Here is a 25,598-nt window from a genome sequence, read left to right on the forward strand (position 1 = left end):
CACGTGTAGGATGAATGGTAGTACAAAGACCCACATGAGAAAATACAAAGGAGTCTCCCAAAGAAACAAGCTTGGAGGCATTAACGATGTGTACAGTTTCCTCATATATTTCCACTCGTGAGACCCACAATGCGTATTATTATATGTACTATGAGGACCAAATTTCATAAATTCCAAAAATCAAATTACTTTAATGCTCAAAAGAAGGGTCGTCAAATTCTCACTACACCATCCCTCGTCGTTAACGTTAGATATGGATGCTCCCACGCTTGATTTGCTTAGCTGTAACCAATATGGACTCCAAATGACTGATAAAGAAAAAAATGCAAGAGGTGAAAGCCAAGCATCACATAAACATGGATCTTTTTACAACGAGAGATACTATCTCACGTTCCGATTATACTGCGATTCATTTAACACTTGAGACACACTCGTAAAAAAATTCTTACGACCCTAAACTAAAGAGAATGGAACTGAACCTGATTCATTGTCTCTAGAAAAGAAGATTATGTTTTTAATTCAACCAATTTGAATTTGTTTCAGACTTAACATATATTTTAAGAATCTAAATAGACTGAAAAAAATTGAGTATAAAATTATACTACGATTTTATAAACCTAAAATCAATTATAAAGAGGTAAACATAAAATAAAACTCAATTTTTAAACAACTACCACCATCAAATCATTAAAATAAAAACAAGAAGAAAAATTATTTAATATTTTGTGCCATGTTTATGCTTTATTACATTTGAAACCTATTCTTATACGTAGAAATAATTGTAAATACATAATTGATTTTAAATTGAAAATATGTCATTATTTTAGGTATTTGACTCCGCACAAGGTGGGATTATCACCTAGTATCTCTAATAAAAGAAATGTGTAAAGATAATTAAAATTTTAAAGAAAGTGTACTATTATTTATTTCAAGAAGGCTAACCTTTTCTCCTACATATATATTTGAAAATGACTTGTCTTGTAGTTCTTCAATTGGGCAAAACAATGGTGCTAAGTTTGCCATGTGGTGATACTCACTTCTGGTATTTATTTATATGAGTGATTCCACAAGCTCCAGCTTTTCTTGGTTCAGAAACACAAGAAAGGAAATAAATCAGATAAAAGAAGACAGTATTTATTATTGATGGTGAAGAGCAAAGCCAAAGACAGCGAGAGACACAGAGGGTAAAGAGATTAGAAGTAGCTGAGGTACCTAAAGTTATAACAAAGAAAAGGCTTAGTTAACTTTCTGTGTTGGCAATGGAGTCTCCAAGTATCCATGGAAGTGCTGAGGAGAAGAGTAGCTGTGAATCAGGATGGACTATGTACATAGAAGACACCTTCCATGGAAACCATCAATCTGAAGTTGTCTATGAAGAGCACGATGATGATGGTGATGGTTTCCGTGTAAAAGAGGTCGATGATGAAGGTAGTAGTGAAAATAGGAGCGATGACTCGATGACGTCTGATGCCTCTTCATGGCCTAGCACTCAGCTTCCCAAGAACACCAAGAATCATGCAGTTGCAAAGAGAAGCAATGCCACACAAGTATATCATCAGACAAAGAACAGAGCATGTCAAAAGTTCAGTGACCAAGAAGAGGAATCTGAGTTCAAGGCTAGAACAAAAACCACTGAAGCTAGTCGTGTCAAAAGTAGAGGCAAGGTGAGCAAAACCAAATAAGACTCCTCAATACATTGTTACAATTTCCATTGCTATATCCATTGTTCTCTTTGGCTCAAGGTAAAAAAGTTTCCAGAGCTGATATCAAATCCAGACATGTAGCTGTTGTTTTTTCGTTTCAGATGTTATTTTGTAATTGCCTTTCTTTCTTTAACAGGATTTTGTTTTCTGCTAAAAGCAAGTCCCGTTCCTGTAACTTTAACAGGATTATATGTACCTTATCCACGCTCCGTTCTAACACAAAGGGAACGGTTCAATAATCAGTAGCCATTCAAAAGTAAATCAAGTATACTAATCACTCATCATTCAAACACTATTCAGATCCAGACATTTGTATTTCAGATAAAACAAAGAAGTTGACGACAAAACAGAAATTTCTAAGGTTTACCAAATGGTTCAATAGGAGTCGCCCCAAATTAGCGAATACAGCTTAGCTTTGCCTGTTAAGAGAGAGTCCTTCTGCTTCCAATGGCTTCACATGATTCTTTTTTTTTTCCTTCAAAAGAATAAATATCAATCATTTAAGAAATGCCATTATCAACTTTCACAAAACTTCTCATTAAATACTTAGTATTTCACATGACGTGAAGAGTAAGAGAAAACTCTTTTTCAAAAAAAAAAAGAGTAAGAGAAAACTCAAAATAATAATATAATAAATAATAATAATAATAACAATATAATAATAATAATAATAATAATAATAATAATAATAATAATAATAACTGATCTAAATGTGTCACAAATTAGGCACTGGATGACTTCTCACCGAAGAGGAGATTAAGTAAAAATGTTGAATTTTAGATGTTATTATTATTATTATTAAAAATGTTATACAAACAACTAGATGTTATATAGTTAATAACTATATAAATAATAATAATAATAATAATAGTAAAAATGTTACATTTTAGAAAATGATTGTGAGTTATACAAACAACTAGATGTTTTGCCTGTACATGCGAATATAATTCTCTTATAAATATCTATTGATAAATATACTATTAATCTAAATATCAAAAAAATTAAATAAGACATTAAATTATTATTTTGTAAATCTTCAATTTCTTAATTTATAACTTTTATTGATTTAAAACATTATTTATTTTTTTGTTTTAAAATATGTTTTTATCTTAACAAGTTTTTATTATATTAATTTGTAAACAATGATTTAATTAAATCATATAAATGTTATAATATCAACCGATTAAAAGAAATTTTTGGAATAACCAAAACCAATCTAGACAATGTTAACTTGACTTCTTTATATTATGCTTAAGATGTAAAGAATGCTGTCTATCATTGTTTGGCTATGAAGAAACATGAACTAATCTAAGTTATAAATTACATGATCATAAGTTTATGACAGGTCATAGGAGTATTAGTGTCAGAATAATATAAGATATGTACCGTCAAAATTAATTAATTAGAATCTATGCCGGGTCGAATGATTTAATAACGATTTTTTGGTATAAGAAATTAACGGATTAGCAAATATGTTAAACTATGTGTTTTGATCAGTGGCAATCTCTTGTAATTATTGTACTTTAGTTTTAATAGTTTAGATAGTTTAGATATTAAAGAGTTATTAATTTTTCTTTAGCCAAAATTAGTGTTGCTAAACATCATAAATATTAATTTAAGTTATTGGACATGTAGCGGGGATAGCTCAGTTGGGAGAGCGTCAGACTGAAGATCTGAAGGTCGCGTGTTCGATCCTCGCTCACCGCATTTTAATATTTTTTAAGTATTAGGTTGGCTAAAAATGCAAAAGAACAAGGCAACATTCATGGTGAGAATAATGAACAATTTTCTTCAGCCAGTATGACTATATATCATAATCATTAATCTATGGGAAGAACTATGTAAGCAAACTATCAAAATGCTTAATGTTCATTTTTTTTTTCTTAATTGAGATTAAAACACATTTTCCTTTCTTAAATTTAATATTTTGTGTATGTCTTCCACGGTATTGGTTTGTTGTTGTAGGTGTCCACGGTATTGGTTTATTGTTATAGGTTTTCTATATCCTCCAAAAACACAATTACTATTGAGTTGTCAAGTAAATAAACTCAAATACATATTAAAGCAATATAATTCGATAATTTCTCATACTTATTGTTGACTTTTTTTCTTGTTTGAATTAGTCACAAAAGCACTTGTATATGAATCTCTACACAATATATCATGTAAGATGTTCTTTTAAATGTGGTTTAGGCAATATACAATTTACAACCGTTGTACAATTAAATATCATATTGTATTTATGTTATAGCAATTTTTTATAGATAAAAAATAAAATCTTCATAGATACAACCATTTTCTATAGATCATATGACTCTGGTAAAGTAACTTTATATTACTTTCACAGTTATTTGTGAAATGGCTATTTGTCTCATATGAGATAACTTTATATTACTTTCATCTATAAAATGGCTATTTGTCTTTGAAGGCAGTAAATTGTTTGGTAAAGTGAATGTTAATTTTTTCATTTCTGATTTGATGAACGAAGTATTAATGAAGTGGATTACCAAAACATTGTGAAAATCATCATGTATAATGAACCAATCAATAAGGTGGTTGGAGAGCCTAAGTATCATGAGGAATATAATTGGATAAAAGATTCACCTAGAAAAAAGTTATTACGCTTGTTTTACGTAGTCTATCCTCTTTTTCTTTCATCATTGTAATTTTAAAAGATTGAAACTTATCAAAAAGATGTCTTCAAACCAGAGTCGGTCCTTGGGCCGAGCCAATCAAACACTGGCTTTCGTACGACAGATCTATCAACTTTTCGACCACAATTTTCTAAGGATCTTTTTGGTATAGTGGCTTAGTGGTAAATGGTAACAGATAAATATGGTTTGTTTCGTGTTCAATTATCTTAGGTCACAATGATTTTTCTTTTTTTTTACTTTATAATAAATTAAATTAATTAAACAAAAAAATGAAATTTTCGTTAAACCTAAATTAATCACTTTTTTTTTGTTACTGTCGCCGTAAAACTCCAAACTCTAAACATATCCTTAATTGATATCATCCAATGAAATTATCAATGTGTTACAGTTTAATGGCTTACCATCGATCAGAGGAACGACTGCAAGTGCTATGTTAGTCTCAGGTCGACAATGAGTAAAGTTTGAATTGCTTCTCTTCCAATTGGATTTTTTTAATGAGACTCTCTTGTCAACGAATCAGGCAACAAAATGAACGACACTGAGCATGCAGCCGCTGTTGATACTGGAAATGTTCCGGAAGCACTGGGTTCCTTCTAAACACGCTGCTCTGTCTGATAACCTGATCATTCAGCCTCTCATAGTTGATAGTTCGATAGCAATCAACGGGCTCTTTGTAAAGAAAAACTATTAATAGCGAGAAACTCATTTCAATTGTTTCCAACTGTTTTTTTTCATAAATTGGAATATATAACAATCATCACAGCATGATACACCATGCTCGTCAAAAGTTAGAGCAAAAGAGAAAACACCTACGAGTAAAGAAACTCACGCTTACATATTAAAGAGAGGGAATATTTTTTTCTAAATACCATGTCCTTAGAAGGTATTCTTCTCTACTGAATTTAAAGGGTAAGACATTTTTTTCTAATAATTCAAAATAATCTTTGATATATATTGCTAATGAAATCCATATGTTCCAATAAAGAGAGATTTCATAGGTTTTATATAAATGTCATCCAATAACCTTGGATTTGTAGAACCACTCTTCTTCCTTTGTTATTTACAACTTACAAGTAACCCTAAGCCCACCTCCTCTGACCTGAGGTTAACCATCAACCTTCCTCATTGCTGATTGCAAATAGTCTTTTCCCTTTCATTCAGCTGAGGCAAGAAGACGCAAGCTTACTTTGCCCTAAATGTTAGATGATAGCACTGGAGCTTCTGTTATGTTCGTAACCTGAATATGCTGCAAATAATTAGTTGAAGAAGTATGGCGACCGTAAGACCTCTCTTAGATCAAAGTCGCCTCTTTCTGGCAATGGTGGAAACCTTAGGCCTGGGAAGGACTTCTGGAAACTCTCCAACAGCTAACCAATACACAACAGATAAAAAACATCATCCATCAACGAGTTTAGTTATTAAACAAGTGAACAACGCATTGGTAAATAAGGAGATTCTTTTTTTTTTTTTTACATTTTCTAAGACTGGCTTGTCGTAGAGCTCAACAAACTTCTCTCTGAGTATTTTGTTCATTACATCAACATCGGATGCATGCGTCCAGAATGAGTCATGCACCCCTACAAAATTTATAATCCTGAGTCATGCACCAAATCCAATATCAGTGAAATGCACATGGAAAAGGCTAGAGAGCTGACCTGCAAAACTCAAACCTGCCTTGTTGCAAGCAACTGCTGTCATCATCATGTGAGACGCATCAAGGGAATGTACAAAATTTGGTGCAAAAGCTGTCATCTGCTTCCTTGCTTTGACCTAAACCAAGAGCACAGAGTTGAGACCGTGCGGCTTAAAACTTGTCAAATATTTAGATAAGAAGATGTAGGGCTCATCGATGGCAAATGTGGAGAAAGAGGTATAGCAAATGAAATTGGGATGGGTTACCTTTTCAGTATCTCGTTTTATAGTCAACACCTGAAGGGTAGTCTTAACCTACAAAAATTGATGCCATTTTCATCTAATGATCATTTGGTTTCTTCAGTTTCAGTTACATTCAAGACTTATTATTCCGTTTCTTCTTCATCTAATCATGTGTGTTCTTAAGTAATCAAATAAGTGAAAAGAGTATTTACCAAGTGTCTTCCAGGCTGCCGATAGGGTTGTACAACTGGAAGTCCAAGAGGAGTCGTCCAACAAACTGCTTTGTTTTGTGAACCTATTAGCTGTCCCCCATAGAAAAACACTTCTCATTGTTCTAACCAATTTTTCAAGTGAAACTTCTTACAAACAAGTGCGTGACGGATATATATAAGCACTGACCTTTGCACATTGACCGAACCAAATCTGAATGGCTCTAGCCGCTCCAAACATCTCTTCCAGTGCGTTCGTAGTGACCTTAGAAACAGAAACAATAGAGTAGTGTGAGCATTTGGTTCCAAATTCCAGAAAATAGATCATTCACAGTTTTATAATGCATAACCACACAAAGCATATCCTTACTCTTGCTGCATAACAAGCTGCATGAAAATTTTGTGAATCATCCGCAAAGGCACCACGCTCTTTTAACCTCTTCTTTATTTGGTTACGTGCGCCACTGTAAGTAACACCATACACTGTTGTCATGACAGTCTGTTTTACCAGCTTCCTATCAACCTAGGGAAATTTAATAGTATGTTCATAAGCAAGACATAAAGAAAACTTGGTTGTTTAGTAGTAGGTAACCCAATTTAACAAGCAAGAGATGTCAAAAACCAGGTCAAGCATGAGCTTGGCATAGGGAAATGTTTCAGGATCTTCCTCTGCATCTTTCTGCATGATCTTGAGAACCCTGATTAAAATTTAAACCAAATAAAAAGGTCTGTCTGTCACTGTAGCCAGAGAGATAAGGAGATGGAAAAAGTACCTAGCAGCAATATCTGCATAAATATCAGCCGGCTTTTCACCTGTAAAGAGGTTGACAGCAGCTGCTCCAGTCTTTCAACAGAACCAATTTAAAAAAAAAAAGTAAAAAACTGAATCAGATAACCCTATATATGAATGAATATGTCTAGAAACTAAATATATATTAGTTACTGTAAACTCATGGCATACCTTATCCCTCCCAAGAGCAGCATAGTGTTGTAAACCATTACATGAGCCATCCTTGCAACAAAAATTAAACAGATAAATTCAAAGCAACCAAGGAACCTGTATACTTTCAGTTTTACTGGAATGTCAAGAAAGTTGTTCATGTTCAGTCATGGTGATGCTAGAATGATTGCACACAGATTAAAAAATACAGTACACAGGAAAACATTGTGATATGAAATCTTTTTCTAAATCACAGCGGTAAAGTCGATCACCACCAACATTTTTATTACTTCTGATGACACAATGTAGCGAGTACCTGGTGTATGGGGATATGAGATATAGCTGCTTCAGGAAAAGGGCTTCTCAAAGCTTCTGAAAGGTTCATGCAAGCAGCCAAACACTGAAAGGGATCCTCTGCATTAAGCCACCATCTTTTTCCTTCAAGAGGTCTATCAAAAGAATCAAATATATCTTCCAAGTGACTCTCGGTAAATGCAACCCGATCCCCATTAGCAAACTTATCAACACCACCAGCGTATAAGTTTGCTATATGTATCTTCAGCCACCGCAATCCTGATTTTCCTAGAGGCTTTCCCTCACAAAACTCAAGAATGCCACGGCAGAGATCAGAACCGAGATGGTTAAGATACGGATGCATGGGATACGCTCGGCCACGGAAGTCAACGTTGTGAGGGAAGTAGAAACCTTCTTCTTCCTTCATTTTACGTGCCACCTGCTTAATCAAATGAAAGTGCAATGATGTCTTCATAAATAAAGAGCAGCAAAAAGGAGTTCAACAAGCAGACAGTCTGTTTTTTTACCTCGAGTTTGAGCTCTACATCACACCTTTGTGAATGTCTCTCGCTGTTTTCCTTATTTGCTTCCTTAAATTTCCATTTCCATTGCTTTAGTTCTTCCTGGTCCTCACTGTCGGGCTCCTCTGGAATGGGTACCTTTTGGAATTTAAAAAAAGAGGTGAGAAGGCTTCAAGTTTGTGAATAAGAAGTTGGAACAGAGGTTATTATCTTCTCTGAAGAAGATGTTAAGAGAAGAGTGAACAAGTTCTCACGTCATCACGGTCAACCAGACCACCAAGACGACCTCCATTGGCCCAGATTCGGTCCACCAAGCTTAACACCTTTTTGTTTATTCTCCATTTGGTGTTTCCAAGAGTATCTAACGCCTGGTTAAAACAAAAGTTAAGAATCCAATAGTTAAGCTCAAGCAACATAACATCAACTCTGTAATACAGGTAAAGGAACTCAAACCTTGAATACTGGATCCAGTTGCGCCTTGGGAGTTTTATTTATTGCAATACGTTGTTGTTTAGATCCATTTGTCCTCATGATGTATGAAGGCAAGAAAAAATGTGCCCCTTGATCATACCTGCAAACTACTGTCAAGTTACATAGCAATTTAGAAACTTTACTTGTATGAGGTAACTTTTCAGGATATACCATGACGGCTACACATAACAACGAATCCCCAGAAAAGGAGCAAACATCTCATACCCTGTCCAGTTCCGAGGAGGTATTAACATTGGCAAGTAAGGAATGACCATATGTCTAGCCTGATTAAAAACAGAAAGGAAAATAGTTAGAAGAAGATTGTTCACTTCACACCAAACATCACAAAGGTATTATTGCTTACTGATTTGTCAAGGCCCTTTCGGATCAGAGGATCGCATTCGATGCAACCATATCTCCTGCTCAATTTTCTGACGAAGAATACAACAGAATGCAAATAAGCAAGCAGGTACAAGGAGAGGGAGAGGCATAGACATAACATAATCATAAGACTCTTTACGTATTTTCTAAAGTGACATTTTTGGAAGATTGCTTAAAAGCAGGTCGGATCTCTGGTGGACCATCATCAAACTGTTCAACTGGAGGCTGTATATAAGCAGTTTCCAACAATAGCTGAATCAAACGTGCCCCAACCTAGAAAGTGCAAGAGCCAGAAATATTTACTACAAAGCATTTTAGAATGAACAAGCATAGGAAAGTAATGAACAAACCTTCACTTGAGCCTCTTGACCCCATGGCTTGAACGAGTCATGTGCCTTCACTATTCCACTTACTTGCCTCACCTTATGTTTTTTCAACAGCGTATTAATTTGTTTCTTCAGCTTCACCGCTTCTTTAGTCTCACCCTCTCCTAAACCATCCACATCATCATTGACCGTCTTCTTAGCTTTCCGCATAAAGCTACTGATCCTGGCCTGATCCAAACAACCAAACACACATAACCATTAAACCAATCTAATACTTAAACACATTAGCAGAATCAAAAGCACACCCAAACCTCCTGCTCAACACCTTCCCCAACACTAGTAGCAGCGTTCACTACCCTAACAACACCAACACCTTCAGCATTCGTCATCAACAGCGCCACCATCTTATGCATAGTGATAACAGCCATCATGTCAGCAGGCAACTGCTCCATATAAGGAGCATAAGGAGGGACCTTCCTCTTCCCTCTCTTGACTCCAAACGAATCAATGTCAGCTTGAACAGCGTCGCGCAGAGGCTCGAACCACCCGAGAAACAGAGACTTCACGTAAGGAAGGCTGGGAGCAAGCTTGTGCTCGCACATGTCTTGTATAATCTCGCGACACTCCCTCGCCGCTCTCTCCCATTCCTCCGTCTCGATCTTCACCTGTCTCTGCTTCAAAGAAGAGTACTTTGGTGGTGCTGCAAGTCTCCCTCTTTTAGGGATCATCTCGTAAGAGGAGGAATCTTCTTCGATTGCTTGCGCGGATGTAGTAGCGAACCCTCTGTGCGGAACAGAGGTTGCTCTTCGCAATTCGCGAAATGGGTTTGTCGCTGATCGGTTTTGAACGCTGCTGCCCACGAGATGGATCGAGGAGAGGACGACGCGGGTTCTGTTGGGGTCGGAGAAAGGTTTGAGCTTTCTCAAAGTGGCTTTTCGTAGAATGTTCCTCCACATTGTCTTAATCACGAATTGTGGAGAAGTATCGAGGAATCGATTGAGGACTAAGGGTAAGAGAATCAGAGTTCAAAAGTGAGAGCAAACGCCTCCGACACTAAACCCTCGGTAAAAGTAAAACCTTTGGTTTTTCTGCCTCACGTTTTTCATGGATCTTTGTGAACCCCGACCCGGTTATGATATTTTTTGAGCTCAAAGCCCATTTAGCACGAGTTGCTTCTATATATAATTTAACATTTTTTATATATTCGGATATCTATTCGGATTTTGATTTTGTTATTTTTGGATATATAAATACTGTATATGAATTATTTGAATATCTGAAGGTTTTGATCTGATTTTAATTTTAAATATTTAAACTATTTCTGGTTCAATTTTTTTTTGTCCATAGACATAGCAGCCAGTAGCGCTATCAAGCGCTATTTTACTCCTTATATAAGGCGCTAGAAAGCTTTACTGATTTTAGACAAACCAACTTAGCTTTTAACGAATTTATGTTAATAAACGACCTCGGTTTATTATTGAAAAACTTTCATTTAATAGGATTCATGTATAAAAATCATATTTTCAACCTTCTGTGTAATGGCATGGAGAATGCGAAGAAAGATATTTGTTCATTGGTATGCAGGTGAAGTTATGGAAGAAGGTGAGTTCACCGTCTCTACCATAGAAGAATATGGTATGGAGTAGATACTAACAAGAAACAGACTACGGTAGTGATTCCTTATAACGCTGATGAACGATGAGTAGGAATAATAGCCTTGGACTAAAAGTCTAAAACTCATAAGTCAAAATGCATCAGGTTTACATGCCAAAATTTATACAAGTTTAAAACCATCAAAATTGTGTAGTCTAAAATGGTTTAAGAACAAATTTTTGTTTCATGCTTCGGGCGTTCAATTACACTGGGCCTACGATGAGTTTTTCCTTTTGTCCATTGTAGATAAATTAAGAATTTTGCATCCTTTTGTCGACGTGAGAAGTTTACTCTTTATGGTTTTTTTTTATGGGTTTCTTATTCTGCATATGTGATTGGTTTCTATCCGTTACAGATTAATATAATACTTGGAAAACAAACTATGAATCTTGATATATTTATGTCAGGCGTTTCACTTACACACATCATTACCGTCTTTTTCCCAACAATAGGAAGAAGAGTTTTGCTATTACATTTTGTTGGTAAAAACTAAAAAGTTTTGCTATTACTCTTATTCTTAATATGAATGGTTTATATATTTTGAGTATGGTTTTGTTATATAAAACACCTAATTTACGTGAGATATATAAATAATACACGATTGATTTTTCGAGACGAATTAGCTAAAAATACACAGCCGGTAACGCCCACTTGTTTCTAACAACAACAACGCAATCCTCATGCCAGAATTATTCCAAGACTAAACATAACATAAGGATAATATTGATAGATCTCATACCTATCCAATCTATTGACCATTGACCAGTTTTTAATTGAGTCAATACAGCACCACGCAACCACCAAACTTTCACCCAATTTCTAATTTTTTAATACTTTTTTAAAAGGCATTTTCTTAGTTGTTATTGTTATCCATTTAATTAATGAGTCAATTAGGTGTATATTCTAAAACTATATGGAAATTTGCAAGGAAGGAGAAGCCTAGGACGCGAAACGGGCTTGCTTGGGTCTGGCCAACTGAATTACGAAGCTGCCCTTTCAGTCTAATGATAACCTATAGAAAAGTTTATATCGTAGAGTAGGGAAACGCAAGAGTTGATGTGATTAGGGATAGATATAAACATCGATATAGCAGGTTTTTGTGTGCTTGATATCGTCGAGAAACGAAACATATCCGGCCCAATTCGGCGAGCATTAAATGCAAGATCTTGTAGAGATTTTGGCATATACATACACCTCTACATCGTCGTCTTTTGTACTTATCTCCGTTTATAAAACCGAAGCACTTAACCGGCTGCTGAGCTCACAAACATCATCGTCTTCCACCTTTTAACAGAGAGAAAAATCAAGAGAGAGAAAACTTCCATTCGAGGCAGAAACAAAGGTATGTCCAAAAGCCTAGATTTGTACATATTTAGCCGTTTCTCTGTCCTCAACCACCGAATATTTGTCTTGATAGACGGCCATTTATGAGTCTTCAGTTACATTTATTAGGGTTTTCTTAGTACAACATTTATTTTGTCGTTTATAAATGATTGGCTCAAGAGAATATATTTCCTTTTATGGTTGCATGTGATAGATTTGTCTAGCCCTAACTAATCTTTGATTTTTATTTTTCCGCAGATGAGTCAGCTTGTGCGTCTATGGCGTGGGGATTGGAAGAAGCAGCCCAACGGAGACTGGATTTTCTTTGAGGACCCATCTGACTTCGGTTTCAGGTCCCATCTTTTTTGACGGTTTTGGGTACTTCCCACAGGGCAGACCAGTGACTATCGCAAACTCCCGTAATGAAAACCTGATTGGATCATCAGCAAAGAGGAACCATGCTTCGTACTTCTTCTTCACTTTAAGCTGCTTCGATATAAGAAACCGTCCTAGGCGACCAGAGTAACTTGGTTTATCCGCGAGCTCGATAAACCTCCCGAATGATGACTTCCTAATAACCTCAATTTCATCTTCTTCCAACGCATCAAGGATAATGCTGATCCCACCGGCTTTGTGATAAGGATTTACCCTGATCCCGACGGGCTCTTCACCGGCAGCGAACATTCTGTTCGGTAGGTCCATTACCTCTGTTGCTTCGTCTGATTCCATGGACACTACACCGAAGATAAGATATCGATTATAAAACTAACAAACTGCCCCAACAAAATTAATCTCTTAGATTTGGTAACACTCGTCACTAATCATACCTGATTATTCAATTGTTTGGCGAGGAGAAGGATCAGATTAGAAATCGCAGTGAGAGAATAACTATTCTTCAAATTGTCAAAGTAGGGTTTGAGTTGAAAATGGTCTACTCTGAAACGACGGAGAAAACGATATACACGGTAACCGGGAAGAGAGAGGAATCGATACTATCATATATTCTTCGGGTTTCGTAATGCAGAGGCCCAAAAGATATGATTTTTTTCTAATATTTGCACTCTTGTATTGAAATTCAATGACCGAAGCATGGTCTGCATGCTATATCGTAGGGGCTTTTCTAGTAGGGGTATTTCGGTATTATAGAAAAGTGAACAATGCCTAGACCCTACGAAAACCTACATTGCAAATTTAGACATAATTCTTGTATATGTGATGCAAATTCTCTTAATTAATTACTATATTAAAATACTCAAGCTAAGCAACCCCTTCCAAACCTCGTCCTCTATAAAAATCAAGTTTAAACCCTTCAAAAAAAAAAAAAGACGAGCACCAACATCAATAGCAGCATCGCAAACCTAAAACACCAGTTCACAAAAATCAAGAACCAAGAAGAAAAATGGAGGAAACAGGGCGTAAAGGAGTTCCATTTCCAGGTTTTGAGATGAGTGTTCACAACGACGACTGTGTATTCCGGCGATCTTTAAGCTGCCGTCTTCAGAGACGAGCTCCTTGTCCTCTCTTATTACCACCAAGACCTCCTCCTTCCGCCGTAGCCCCTTCTACATCTGCGTCTGAGCTCTGTCAAAAGGGCACAGATCCAATCCCTCTATTGTCCCCACTCGTCCTTCCTTCAATGCGTCAACCTAATTCCACGACGGCCTCTCACTAACGCTTTCTCTTTCCAGACTCTTAGACCATCTGCAACAGAGGTTCAAGAGGAGTCCATAGCCCAAATCCTTAGAATTTTTTAAATATAATATTAATATTTGGGCCAAGATTATCACGGATCGGTCCGTAAATAAGGTGTAGAAGGATCGAGTCCTTAGTACACGTGTCCCGTAACTAATCGTCTCTCCTCTCTCCTCTCTCTCACCAAACTCAGCCGTAGAAGAAGAAGCCATGGGAGATAAGCTCTCTCTCTCTCTCTCCTCCTCCATCACCGTAAATTGATTCCTCTTTGATTCTTCTTTGAGTAGTTTCTTCTTCCTCTGACCGTCGATTTGAACTTATTCGGTCGGGTTTTTGATTTTTTACAGCTTTTGATTGGAGGAGAGATGGAGACGAATTCGAACAAACCGCCGTCGTTTCTCCCTAAACGCTCCCAATCCGTCGACCGCCGTCGTCCCTCGCCTTCCCCGGCCACCGAAATGTCCGCAGCCACGAAGATGCTCATCACCTCCACCAGGAGCCTCTCGCTTTCCTTCCAAGGCGAAGCCTTTTCCCTTCCCAGCAGCAAAAAGAAGGAAGCCACCGCCGCTCCTCACGTTATCTTCAGTGGCGGTTTGTCAATGCGAGGACTGAGTATACTTTAATGGTGTGCAACGGCGTGATCCGCGTGCAACGGTGCTATTTGTATTATTCTGTTTGATCGCTGCGGTTGTTCTGTATGTGACGCCGTTTCAGGTTGTGGCGCTTTTGGTTGTGATCAATGTTCTGAGACATCCGAGGTTTAGGTACAGGCTGCCGTCAGTTCCTCTCAATTTTTTCAGGAGGCTTCCTGCAAAAACTGAGTGCATGCTCTGAGCACAAAGAACCGATCGTCCCTTTCGGAATTGTTAGTTTGTTTCTTGTTTTTTTTAAAGGTCATGATGACTCTTTTGCTTGTTGATGATTATGATGTCGTTTGGTTTTTAAACATTATCAGGACTTCTTGTTTGAAATTAGTAAATTAGCATCTGTGTGTGGCTTTGATGTTCTTTTGTTCTGGTTGGTTAGTCCTCTATGTTATCGCAAGTCTGCTTCACTACTCAACCGGTGACATCTCTCTGCTCTTTCTACATTTTGTTACCAAAAGATGCTCTTTCTACATTTTGTTACCAAAAGATGAAACTTTTAGGCTTGGATTTTGTTGGTAGTAGAGATTTGCCATTAGCTAAGGACTCTAATTAGAGTAACACTATTGGACTTGATCATTTTGATTAAGTCCTTAACTATTCAAAAAAACAAAAAACAAAAAAAAAATGCTAAACTAATCCTAAGGACTCCACAATGGAAGCTCTTAGGTTTTTGTTTTCCTTCTTTCCTATAATGACAATGTTTTTCAACTCATTGATCTATTTTTTTCTTAGTTAATTTTTGTTTTTATTTGAATTTTTCACAATTTAGATTCAAAAATGTCATTGTCTCTATTCAGATTCACATTTTCTCGAGTCTTGACCCTTGATTTTCTATGTGTACATTAATCTGTCTATTTTCTTACTTACACAATATGTCAATATTCCACCAAGTTTTTTTTTTGTTTTATCCACGGATGGCCTTGGTCGTTCAAAAAAAAAATCCATGGATGGCCTTTACAAGCAGTTGCAAATTCAAGAGGAACAAGACGATCGTAAGGTTGATTAGGCAGCATATAATCTATATGACTAATTAGCTTTGGATGTATCAATAAACTAGGTTAATTATTCATCATCACTCATTAGACGATATTAGCAATATTTTAGGAGGTTAATTCAGTTCAATCAATCCTATAATTGATAACATAAGCAATTTGTAATCAATATCTTACGATTCATATCTTTGAAATTCTCTCTTATCATTCTTGAATATTATACATAATCTTCAATTTCTGACATTGTCAAGAAAAAATAAAAACTTATTTTATTAGAAACCCTAATCTATCTTATTAAAACAGAAACATTATGTTGGACCTAACATTTATTTTGTAAGTTTTTAAATTAAATACACCTTTATACTTTATAGTTAAACCTACATTAAATCACTAATGTTACTTTCTTTATACTACTATCCATGTTTCCAAACAATATACTTATTTTTTTGTACTACTATCAATGTTTCCAAACAATATACTTTTATACTACTATCAATGTTTCCAGACAATACAATAATTAATCTTAGTTATTTTATATCTATCATTTTCTCTTTAGAATTTTGTAGAAACATCATAATTTCATAAATTGCAAAATAATGAATTTTAAATTTTGGATTATAAGATTACAAATTATGAAACTATTACAATTTAAATCCAATTAGATTACATATCAGTCATCCATCAGTTCAATCGGTTAGTCTCGAGGTTTAGTGATTTTTTTTAATATGAATATTTTAAAAACCAAAATTGAATTGTCAGATTTCCGGATTAACGGGTATAATCACAATCGGGTTGAATTTAAAAACACTGATTTAAATGCAAAAATATTTTAAATACACACTCTTTAAAAATTACCAAAATATTTGTTAAGTTATTAGTAAAAAAATTTATCGTAAAATATTCCGCGCTTCCAAAGCGCGGATCAAAATCTAGTTTTCTTTTAAAAGCAAACAATATTTACGTTATCACATTTGTTAATGATTCACTTTACGTCATCGCAACTAAAATGTGAGTTTGGGTATGTTACATGGATGTTCGAACTTAGAATTCATATGTGTCACTGATTTAACTGAACACTATATAAATTTTCACTAAAAATCTGAATGAAAATATTAATTTTCTAATTCTTTTAAGAGTTAACTAAGTTCCGCAAATCTTTTCAAACTATTTTCTATACTTCCAGTTTTTAATATATGATATTTTGGCAATTTTTTGTTTCAAATTACATGACATTTTCAGTTTTAAATTTTAATTTATTGATTTTATGCTATATGATTTTTTATATTTTTGTATTAATATTTTATTAATTGACTAATGGTTATTTAAATAAATATTGATGTTTTTTATTAGAAAATATATAAAATTAAATGATTGGTAAAAGCCATAAATGGCCATTTTAGGGAAATTCTCCTAAATATATTTATTTAAGTTTTTGTCTTAAAATTAGTTACTCAATCCAGAAATCACATTAATAATCTTCATTAATAGATATAAACTATCCTCATTCACTAATAAAGCCAAAAAACAAACAGAAAAAAAAATCGACGATGACTAAGAAATTTGACATCTTCACTATTGCATTTTTCTCTCGATGTCTCCAGCTCTTGACTTTGTCGTCGTCTTCTTCTTTCGACGACCCCGGAGATAAATCACGTTGAATCTTAAACATGTAAGTATTTTTTTCATTTTCAATTCAAAATTAAAATTACGGTTCTTAATTGAAAAATTGGATGATCCTCGAAATGTCTCCAGCCGCCAAGAACTTTGTTCTTAAATACATAGATTTTCCGATGGTTTGGTTTCGTCACCGCTGAAAATTAATAAACTAATTGGTTGAGTAGAATCCCCGATTTGGTTTACAGAATCAATATAAGTATGTTTTAGATGACAAAAAAAAATAAGATTGGTTGAGCAGTAAATGATATATACATATATAGAATTATCATATAAAATTAGTATATGATATACAATTTTCTTATTTATGAATAATATAGATATGTTATATTTATAATATATATATGTGTATATTAAATTTTATATTTCTGTTGACAATAGTGAATTGTGTTTAATTTAATTGAGTTAAATTCAAAAATAATAATTTAACTATATTTTAAATGTAAAATAATTTTATGCAAAAAATTTTAAAATTTTAAATATACTTTTTAATGATTTTTTCGAAAAAGAATTTTTAAAAATAAACTTTAAAGAATTTTTTTTAAATAAGTTTTCCTAAAAAATAAATTTGCTTTTCTCAAAAAAGTATAAAATTTAAACTTTTAAACCAATTTTTTTTTAAAATTGAAATTTTTTATAATAAAAATATTAAGGTATTGGAAATATAATTTTGTGATATTATTTTATAAAATAATTTAATTATATTAATTATTTTAAAATTTTATATATATTGTAAATGAAAATGTTCTACCAAAAACTTCATATGAAAGCATTGGGAGAGCATTTACATCTTCTAAATGCTATTCTAAATACTTTTTTAAAAAATGTTAATTAGATAATATAGAGTATAATGCTACTAATGTTCTGTTAATATTGGTAACAACTATAAACTAATAACTAAATATTTTTAAAGAAAAAAAATATAAATCTTCAATTAGTTTAACTTTTTCTTTTTTGCATTTAAAGAATAAAAAGCCGAGGACTGAAAGCAGTCTTAATTCCAAAGCTCTTTTTGATAAAATATATCCCACATAATCTCCACGTTGCCTTGTGATGATCTCCAAAGAATCTACATCCCTGCAATTACGGACTAATAAAGCTTCCAAGTTTTTTGTCCCCCCTGCTTAATTGATTTTTCTTTCTTTCTTAGATCGATCCAAGATACAAGAACACAGATAACATTGATCAATCTTCTTCTGTTACTCTGTTTTTCTCACTTATCAGTTGACCTAGGTGAATAACTCAAATCAGATTAATGGGTATTTTACTTTCCTGTCTTCGCGTTCCGGAGCAAGGTAATGAGTCTCGAAACGTATCCAGAATCCCAGCCTTCAGCCACCCAATAATGAATAACTTTCCCCTCAAGGTATCGCCCACATTATAAACCCTACTTTCCTTTTCTAGTTTCATTACTTTTTCTCCCATAAAACCTATAGAAATTGCAGAACTAATCAAAATTTAACAACTTCTTGTTCCAGTTCGAGCAACTATCTCGAAACCTGGAAAGAAGGGAATTTTCCTCTGTCACCAACAAAGAAGAAGACGTTTGTCCGACATGTTTCTATGGTAAAACTAGTAACTCTACAAAATTAGTTGTTGTTTTTTTTTGGTTTAAAGATTGTTGTGTGTGTTAAGTCATTTCTGTTGTTATTGGAGATAGAGTACACTGAGGATAATCCGAAAACAGTTCTACAATGTGGACATATCTTTCACCTCGCCTGCATCTATGAATGGATGGAGAGAAGTGCAGCTTGTCCCTTTTGTTCCAAGGTTTTTAGCTCGTATATTTTAACACATATATTTGTTGGTTATATCTATCTTTTGATCTATGTTTTGTGATTTTCACAGACAATGCTTTTCTTGGAGGGTGAAATTACAGAGCAGGTGGAGTAACTATAAGAGATCCTCAGATTCTTGGCGGCTGCAAAATTTTCATCGTAATCAATTCTTTCTTAAATTATGTTGTAACTAATTTTTTAATAGATTTTGGAGGACTTCGACCAGATTCTTTTGGCTTGTTATTTGGAAAAAATTGATCAGCTATTTTTATGTGGTATTTAATCAATTGATATGTGATAAAATCCATTTGGGATAAGGACTGCGTTGAGAATGTACCTTTATCTCTCAGTCTACTTCTGTGTATCTCGTATTTAATGGATTTTTTTTATAACACTAATGGATATTTGTTTATTTAGCAATGGTTTTAATTTTTAATAAAAATGTTAATTTTGGTCATCCAAATGTGTCATGTGGTTATCCATAGTTAATCGGCTGTTGACTTATCTCCGCAGATTCACTGCCTTTAGTTTCTCTTCGTGAAGCTTTGATATAAAGTTTTAAATAATTTTAAGCATTAGATTTGATAACTAAAGTTGTTGAGATTCTTTAGTTCAAGAGACCTACAATATAAAAGATCTGATCTTAAAGGAAGGAAACTGAAGATAAAATATTGAAATTCCATAGAAACGATTTAATTTTTGATTTTGGACACTGACTTATTAGAAGGTTCAAAAATATCAGTTCAGATATTACAATTTTGCCTCATACTGAAGCAGAAGAACTTGAGAAGGATAAAAAGAGACAAAATAGGAACTTGCTAATTTATATATATGATACAGGAACATGGAACTTGCCCACACAGATTAATTAATCGAATAACAAGGCTCGCCAATATATGTAGCGCATTGTTTTATTATTGATGATTATGAATATTATCCGTGAATTGCTTCATGCGCCAAAGCAGCCAAGATTGCAGTTGTAAACGGGTTCAAGAGACAGATCGAGATCGTTCCTCCTCATTGCCATTTGATCTTCTTCTTGATACAGCCCACTGCATTCACACATTCATATACACATGATATAACTTACATATATATTTATCTACATAGGTGCACAAAATATCATATGTTTTGTACTGAAATTAGTAAAGGCTCGTATCAAAGATACTTTATATATCTAATTAACTCAAGTTTTAATTTAAATAAACAACGAGAAAAACGACGTGGCCCCAAAGGTTTCTTAGCTTTTAGCAGCCATTCCATCTACTTTTCCCAGAAATATAAGTCTGTTCTTTTGACGACCATTGGATTGATGACCTCTACGTTAATATATACATGAAAAAATCTTAGTGTAATTATAATTCACAACTTAGACAACTAACAAACGATCACTAACTAACTCACTGGACTTATAACAGCCAAAAACTAGCTTGTATATATATATGTACTTGAAAGTAAGAGGCACGAATATTTAACTACCCCATGTTGAGAAAAGGAGATGGCTGATGGGAGAGCATGTAAGGATGCTGGATTTGATGCTGCTGCGGGGGTGGAAGCGGAGGCATATTATTACCATGGTTCTGCTCGTCCCATTGCTCTTGTTGCGCCTTAAGAACCTTTTCCCTCTCCTTAATCTGTGACAAGTTTCGATTTCACACAGCAGTTTGTTACCATATCATCATCATCAATTTTCAAACCCACGACTTCTATAAAAAAAGTATATATATATATATAGCATCAAATGTAGTTGTATTTAGATCTTCAATTTGGTTACCAATAGTTCCTTTGCGTCATGTACTAAACTCGTATACATGTCTTAAATATATATATCTTCTCAAACAATTTTTGTCCTTGTCGCCAATGTTTTAGCCAATTTTTTTTAGTAGGAGTAGTGTCTATATTGAGACGACGTTTTCAAGTTCAAATATTTTCAATCCGAAAACAACCTCAAAACTAAACGGGCAATACTCACCTACGTACTGGCTGATGAGTATATACCAATCATAGACTATAATATGATATTTTTTATCTATATTTTAATTATATTGGTGTCCGAAGCTAAGTGGAGATATATATAAATGAAGATCTCTGATACGCTCCAACGTGTTTATTTTATCTTATCGATCTCGTAGTTGTATATAGCTTCGCTTGAAGTGTGGAGTAGAACAGTGGAAGCTAACACTAATGCAAATTATGCAATAGAAAACATTTTGACGAAATAAAAATAATGACAAGTGTCACCTGCTTGGAAAGCATGCTGTTTTGTTCCTGTATGGCCTTCTCCTGTCATCTCCAAAACGGCACTACTGTTAGCTCCCCTATAGGTTTCTTACACGCAGCTATTCTATGTAAACATAAATTTGATCCGGTTTTTACATACCTTTCTTTGGAGCTCATTGATGGAGTCGTACATAAGTTGGTTCTGTATAAACAGACAGAACATAAACGTACCATTACAATTGAGTATCGTACTCTTATATACTAATTCTTTTAAAAGTCATACATTCTAGTCGAGGTAATTGATTTTTTCATATCCAAATCCAACCAATAAAATATGCGCACACATATACTATTTCATACGTATTCGAATAATCAAATAATAACATTTGCATGTGTTTAAGTTGTATACATGTTAAAGAAATAGGATTATTCATACTTTTCTACAGCGGATGTGCTTAAGAGCAGTGTCAAGCTGTTGCTCTAGATTCTGGAGCTCCTTAGGGCTCATTGCTTGCAAGTCTTCCCCAAGATAGTGCCTAAATTCAATGTAGCATCCATGCATTTTTTTGTTAATTAAATGTATCATGCATTATAACTAACATTAATCCTATCAGCTTTATATTTCATCTGTACATATATACATATGATGAATGAAAACGTACCTCTGGTTTCTCTCCAAAAGCTCAATCTTAGCCTTAAGCCTATTATACTCCATCGACCAGTTCGTCTAAATCTCACAAGTTAAATACAGATAAGTATATATCAGCAACACTGAAATTAAATAGTAGTAGTATAAGTTAATGGAGAAAGATTGATTTACGTTGGAGTCGGACTCGGGTGCTATAAGCTGTCTCTCGGCGTAAGAGTACCTCTCATAGCGTTCAAGTATCTTCTCCATACTGCTCAATTCACAGAATTAGGGATAGCTTCATATCATCAACCATTTATGATCACACACACACACATATATATATATATATATATACAAGCAAATGATCATGTAAAATACAATCTTAGGATAAGGTCGATTATCATTTTAGGGTAGATCTAGCTACGTCTTATTGTAACTGCGGTTTCTTAAAAAATTGTTATAATTGTGTACAAGAAATCGTGTTAGAAATGAAATGACACATTATAATAAAATTTTATAATCTGATCAAATCACTAGTTTCATTTTGAACAGAATAGGGATAATCTATTTAAAAGAAAGAACAGCTGTTGGCTGTTGGAGTTAAGTTTGACCATCGGTAAGAAGCCGAACATAGGACTAAGTTAGTTTTTTTGGTGGATCCCAGAGGTCAAAGACCCCTACTCAGATTTGACATCCTTATTTTCAGCGTTTCAATTTGTAAAATACTAAAATCTAATGAAACAGAAGCAACTAAGTTTAATAATGTTTTAAATTACGAGTTCATACTTATGAAAGTCGACGAAAATTAAATATTACATTATCTTAGGTTTGCAATACTTTGGTGAATACAACCGGGAGATAAACGAATCATAATGATTTTAGGGATGAAAAGCCCTAGCTCAAAATTAAACACTCATCCTTTAATATATAATCTCAATTTGACTTGAAATCTCTAAATTACCAGTTTTTTGTTCCTTCTCATCACATTTTTGGCTTTTCTACAATAGTAACTCATTTGCAAAATTATTTTTTAAAAGCAATATTATATTCAATACTTGAGTTCCTAGCTAAGAGAACAGTTTCTTTAAATTAACATGAGGTTCTTTAATTTCTTACTTTGGCTTTAAATCAAAATTAAGTTTCAAAATTCTGAATACATATATAAGAGAACAAAAAATTTATAATGGTGCATACACACCCACACACATTTATCCTGACCAATAGTATAGTGTAGTTAATGTTCTAGGGCTCGATTCACTCCAGCTCGTATATAAGTTTTAACTTTTTAGTTAATACAGATCTAAGTAATAAACATTTTCTGACGGTATATTAACAGATTCAGTAAATATATCTAAGAAGTAATGATTCAAATCAAATGAAACCCCAAAAAATGCCTGAATAAGAACAGTAGTTACTAATTAGGGCAAATCAAGTAGTCAACTTAAGGAAAAACGTGAGACAAATCAAGTAATTAAACATATTTTTTGTTTCAAAATGAGAAAGTTACCAAGAATCAGTGGAGTATTCAAAGAGTTTCCCCTTATGGGAGAAGACAACAAGGGCAACTTCAGCATCACACAGAACAGAGATCTCATGAGCTTTCTTCATAAGACCAGCTCTTCTTTTCGAGAATGTCACTTGTCTATTGATCTTGTTCTCTATCCTCTTCAATTGAACCCTACCCCTTCCCATTTTTATCCCTTTTTAAGAAACTATTTCCTCTAAAAGAACCAAACAAATCAAGAAACTACAAGAGAGATAGAGAAGAGCTAAAACTTTGGTATGATCCAATTAGGAAAGTTTTTCTTTCTTTCCTTTATAATAAAAGACTTGTGTTTTTGAGTCTCGGGATCTTATTTATGGAGAGATTTGGGTAAGAGCGGTTTTAGGGAAAAGCTAAAACTGTTTTTTTCTTGTTTTCAAAACCAGTGTGGTTTTCTTAAGGATTCGTGTCGACCACTCATTGATATATTTTGTACTAATGTCAGGTCCACGTTTCTAAAATGAAAATATAAAAATTTTATTATCGACGTCTCGTGAGCAAGAAGTAACTTGTACGGACCACTGGTCCACTGGACCATCCCAAGTGTCACCTTCGCTTTGCACTGACGGCGGAGATTTCTCTGTTAATATACGAAAGAAAATCTGGACCAACAAAAATATCCTCATTTTTCTTTTAAATGAACTCTTCTATTTTATTATATATATTCTTTTGGAACAAAGTATGAACCCTTTATTTTAGAGAGTTTTATTAAATCTATTTATATTTAATGTTCAGCGGTAACAGTGAAGTACAAATAGACCTTTTCTTTGGCAATAGATGTTATTGGTAGAGTTGATAATCAATTGACAATTGTGTAATGTATTGCGTTCACGGATTTATACGCAGGATTTAAGGGACAAAAGAGGACCAAGACGAATAATTATAAGTATTCAAACCCCAAAAATGTAAAAATGTATTGTGTGAAGCGTGGTATAATGTGTATGGTGTAGTTCTAGCTACACTGTAGATCCTACTATGTGATGTAAATAAACCGAAAATGATGATCAGTTTGCTTGATATCAATAAATATTTTCGTAGTGGTAGTATTTAATCAAACTTTTTAGATTTCTTTGTCGCTTTACTTTCATCTCTAGATCAGAAAACGGGCCTGCTAATTCCTTGGCAAAATCTGCTCTCTCCTTTGGGCATATTGGATCTAGTGTTGTATGAATCCATTAAATTTTCTTAATTAATTAATCAGTTGAACATAAAAAAAAGATATATTAAATCAGGTATGCTGTGATATACACTGAAATGATCATAGTTACATAACCAAATTAAACATCTACGTCTTGAGATTTGAAATGATACACAAGACAGAGAGAATCGAGAACCCCATTTGATGATAGTATACTATATGTATGATAATGTATATGGAGATGATGAGCAAAAGTAGTAAGCAACAAAAAGAAAAGTAGAAAAATAACAAATTGAGCAAAACTAAAAGAATCTAAGCTCGTGGCCTTAAGGACAATATACATTATCTTCGCCTTTGTTACATCTCCACCCTTCGTTTCTCCCATTTAATATGAGTGAGTTACATATTGGACACTTTTTTCTCTTTTTTAACACATTCAGACACATCATATTGGATGGACACTTTAACATGTTTCTGAGCTGATTTGAGACTATTATACCCCTCACTCCCTTAGCCGAGACCAGGCTTGAGTTAGTGATAATATTTTTATATTGTCAAGTTGTCAAGTACCGTACAGCTTTGCGTTTTGTGTTTACTCGGAGAAATTGTCGTTTGGTTCCTGGAGAGCAGTGGCAAACAACAGATGTCAGATGAAAACCAATCCAAAGGTGAGGACCAGTTTTGGTTAAGAAAGTAGATTTGATAATAAAATATTCTTTCTTCTCATCACATATATATATATATATTTGTCTTTTTCAAAATTTTAAGATATATAAAGAAATTATAATTGTTACAATAAATTATAATTTCCTTTTCTCTATATTTTAAGATCCATTTGTATATATATATATTTTATATATTTTAAAAATTATATAAAAATACATTGACATAGAAAATGTGGACGGAAAAAATGTGGATGTGGACAAAAAATAC

The 25,598-nt window shown here is 33.9% G+C and overlaps 5 protein-coding genes and 1 non-coding gene across 6 annotated transcripts; 4 read left to right on the forward strand and 2 right to left on the reverse strand.

The window, feature by feature from the left end:
- Positions 1 to 940: 940 nt before the first annotated feature.
- Positions 941 to 1,859, forward strand: LOC108832274 (protein SOB FIVE-LIKE 2-like). The gene has a single exon (XM_018605765.2). The coding sequence runs from the start codon at positions 1,260 to 1,262 to the stop codon at positions 1,680 to 1,682; it is 423 nt and encodes a 140-aa protein (XP_018461267.2). The 5' UTR covers positions 941 to 1,259; the 3' UTR covers positions 1,683 to 1,859.
- A 1,478-nt stretch (positions 1,860 to 3,337) lies between these two features.
- Positions 3,338 to 3,410, forward strand: TRNAF-GAA (transfer RNA phenylalanine (anticodon GAA)). The gene has a single exon. It is a non-coding gene; the product is annotated as a tRNA-Phe (tRNA).
- Positions 3,411 to 5,199: 1,789 nt separating this feature from the next.
- On the reverse strand, positions 5,200 to 10,441 carry LOC108815037 (DNA-directed RNA polymerase 1, mitochondrial). The gene is made up of 19 exons (XM_018587696.2): positions 9,686 to 10,441; positions 9,399 to 9,602; positions 9,188 to 9,321; positions 9,032 to 9,098; positions 8,893 to 8,951; positions 8,650 to 8,767; positions 8,451 to 8,564; positions 8,203 to 8,334; positions 7,698 to 8,114; positions 7,403 to 7,453; positions 7,215 to 7,285; positions 7,064 to 7,139; positions 6,812 to 6,964; positions 6,632 to 6,706; positions 6,445 to 6,534; positions 6,257 to 6,304; positions 6,013 to 6,127; positions 5,831 to 5,934; positions 5,200 to 5,724 (listed from the first exon to the last, which is right to left on the reverse strand). Exons 1-19 carry the CDS (start codon positions 10,328 to 10,330, stop codon positions 5,614 to 5,616), a joined length of 2,784 nt encoding a protein of 927 aa, XP_018443198.1. The 5' UTR covers positions 10,331 to 10,441; the 3' UTR covers positions 5,200 to 5,613.
- A 3,174-nt stretch (positions 10,442 to 13,615) lies between these two features.
- Positions 13,616 to 15,049, forward strand: LOC108814893 (uncharacterized). Its single transcript, XM_018587536.2, has 2 exons — positions 13,616 to 14,294; positions 14,390 to 15,049. The coding sequence occupies exon 1, from the start codon at positions 13,750 to 13,752 to the stop codon at positions 14,020 to 14,022; it is 273 nt and encodes a 90-aa protein (XP_018443038.1). The 5' UTR covers positions 13,616 to 13,749; the 3' UTR covers positions 14,023 to 14,294; positions 14,390 to 15,049.
- A 3,318-nt stretch (positions 15,050 to 18,367) lies between these two features.
- On the forward strand, positions 18,368 to 19,539 carry LOC108837156 (probable E3 ubiquitin-protein ligase RHG1A). Its single transcript, XM_018610225.2, has 4 exons — positions 18,368 to 18,721; positions 18,834 to 18,921; positions 19,016 to 19,125; positions 19,204 to 19,539. Exons 1-4 carry the CDS (start codon positions 18,611 to 18,613, stop codon positions 19,246 to 19,248), a joined length of 354 nt encoding a protein of 117 aa, XP_018465727.1. The 5' UTR covers positions 18,368 to 18,610; the 3' UTR covers positions 19,249 to 19,539.
- A 285-nt stretch (positions 19,540 to 19,824) lies between these two features.
- On the reverse strand, positions 19,825 to 23,832 carry LOC130497988 (floral homeotic protein APETALA 1 A). Its single transcript, XM_056991300.1, has 8 exons — positions 23,492 to 23,832; positions 22,174 to 22,252; positions 22,016 to 22,080; positions 21,790 to 21,889; positions 21,514 to 21,555; positions 21,375 to 21,416; positions 20,613 to 20,767; positions 19,825 to 20,185 (listed from the first exon to the last, which is right to left on the reverse strand). Exons 1-8 carry the CDS (start codon positions 23,674 to 23,676, stop codon positions 20,083 to 20,085), a joined length of 771 nt encoding a protein of 256 aa, XP_056847280.1. The 5' UTR covers positions 23,677 to 23,832; the 3' UTR covers positions 19,825 to 20,082.
- Positions 23,833 to 25,598: the final 1,766 nt, after the last annotated feature.

Source organism: Raphanus sativus, chromosome 7 (assembly GCF_000801105.2).
Source record: "Raphanus sativus cultivar WK10039 chromosome 7, ASM80110v3, whole genome shotgun sequence".
NCBI classification, from domain to species: Eukaryota; Viridiplantae; Streptophyta; class Magnoliopsida; order Brassicales; family Brassicaceae; genus Raphanus; species Raphanus sativus.

Bases quoted from the DNA above. Each gene is read 5' to 3' on its own strand.
- LOC108832274 (XM_018605765.2), top strand. From the start codon at position 1,260: ATGGAGTCTCCAAGTATCCATGGAAGTGCTGAGGAGAAGAGTAGCTGT.
- LOC108815037 (XM_018587696.2), bottom strand. From the start codon at position 10,330: ATGTGGAGGAACATTCTACGAAAAGCCACTTTGAGAAAGCTCAAACCT. The intron at 9,603-9,685 runs GTTTGGGTGTGC...TGTTTGGATCAG, and splicing joins GGGAAGGTGTTGAGCAGGAG to GCCAGGATCAGTAGCTTTAT. The intron at 8,952-9,031 runs GTAAGCAATAAT...GTTTTTAATCAG, and splicing joins GAAAGGGCCTTGACAAATCA to GCTAGACATATGGTCATTCC.
- LOC108814893 (XM_018587536.2), top strand. From the start codon at position 13,750: ATGGAGGAAACAGGGCGTAAAGGAGTTCCATTTCCAGGTTTTGAGATG.
- LOC108837156 (XM_018610225.2), top strand. From the start codon at position 18,611: ATGGGTATTTTACTTTCCTGTCTTCGCGTTCCGGAGCAAGGTAATGAG. The intron at 18,922-19,015 runs GTAAAACTAGTA...TATTGGAGATAG, and splicing joins TTGTCCGACATGTTTCTATG to AGTACACTGAGGATAATCCG. The intron at 19,126-19,203 runs GTTTTTAGCTCG...TGATTTTCACAG, and splicing joins CTTGTCCCTTTTGTTCCAAG to ACAATGCTTTTCTTGGAGGG.
- LOC130497988 (XM_056991300.1), bottom strand. From the start codon at position 23,676: ATGGGAAGGGGTAGGGTTCAATTGAAGAGGATAGAGAACAAGATCAAT. The intron at 22,253-23,491 runs GTAACTTTCTCA...TGAATTGAGCAG, and splicing joins GAATACTCCACTGATTCTTG to TATGGAGAAGATACTTGAAC. The intron at 21,417-21,513 runs GTATGTAAAAAC...TGGAGATGACAG, and splicing joins TCAATGAGCTCCAAAGAAAG to GAGAAGGCCATACAGGAACA.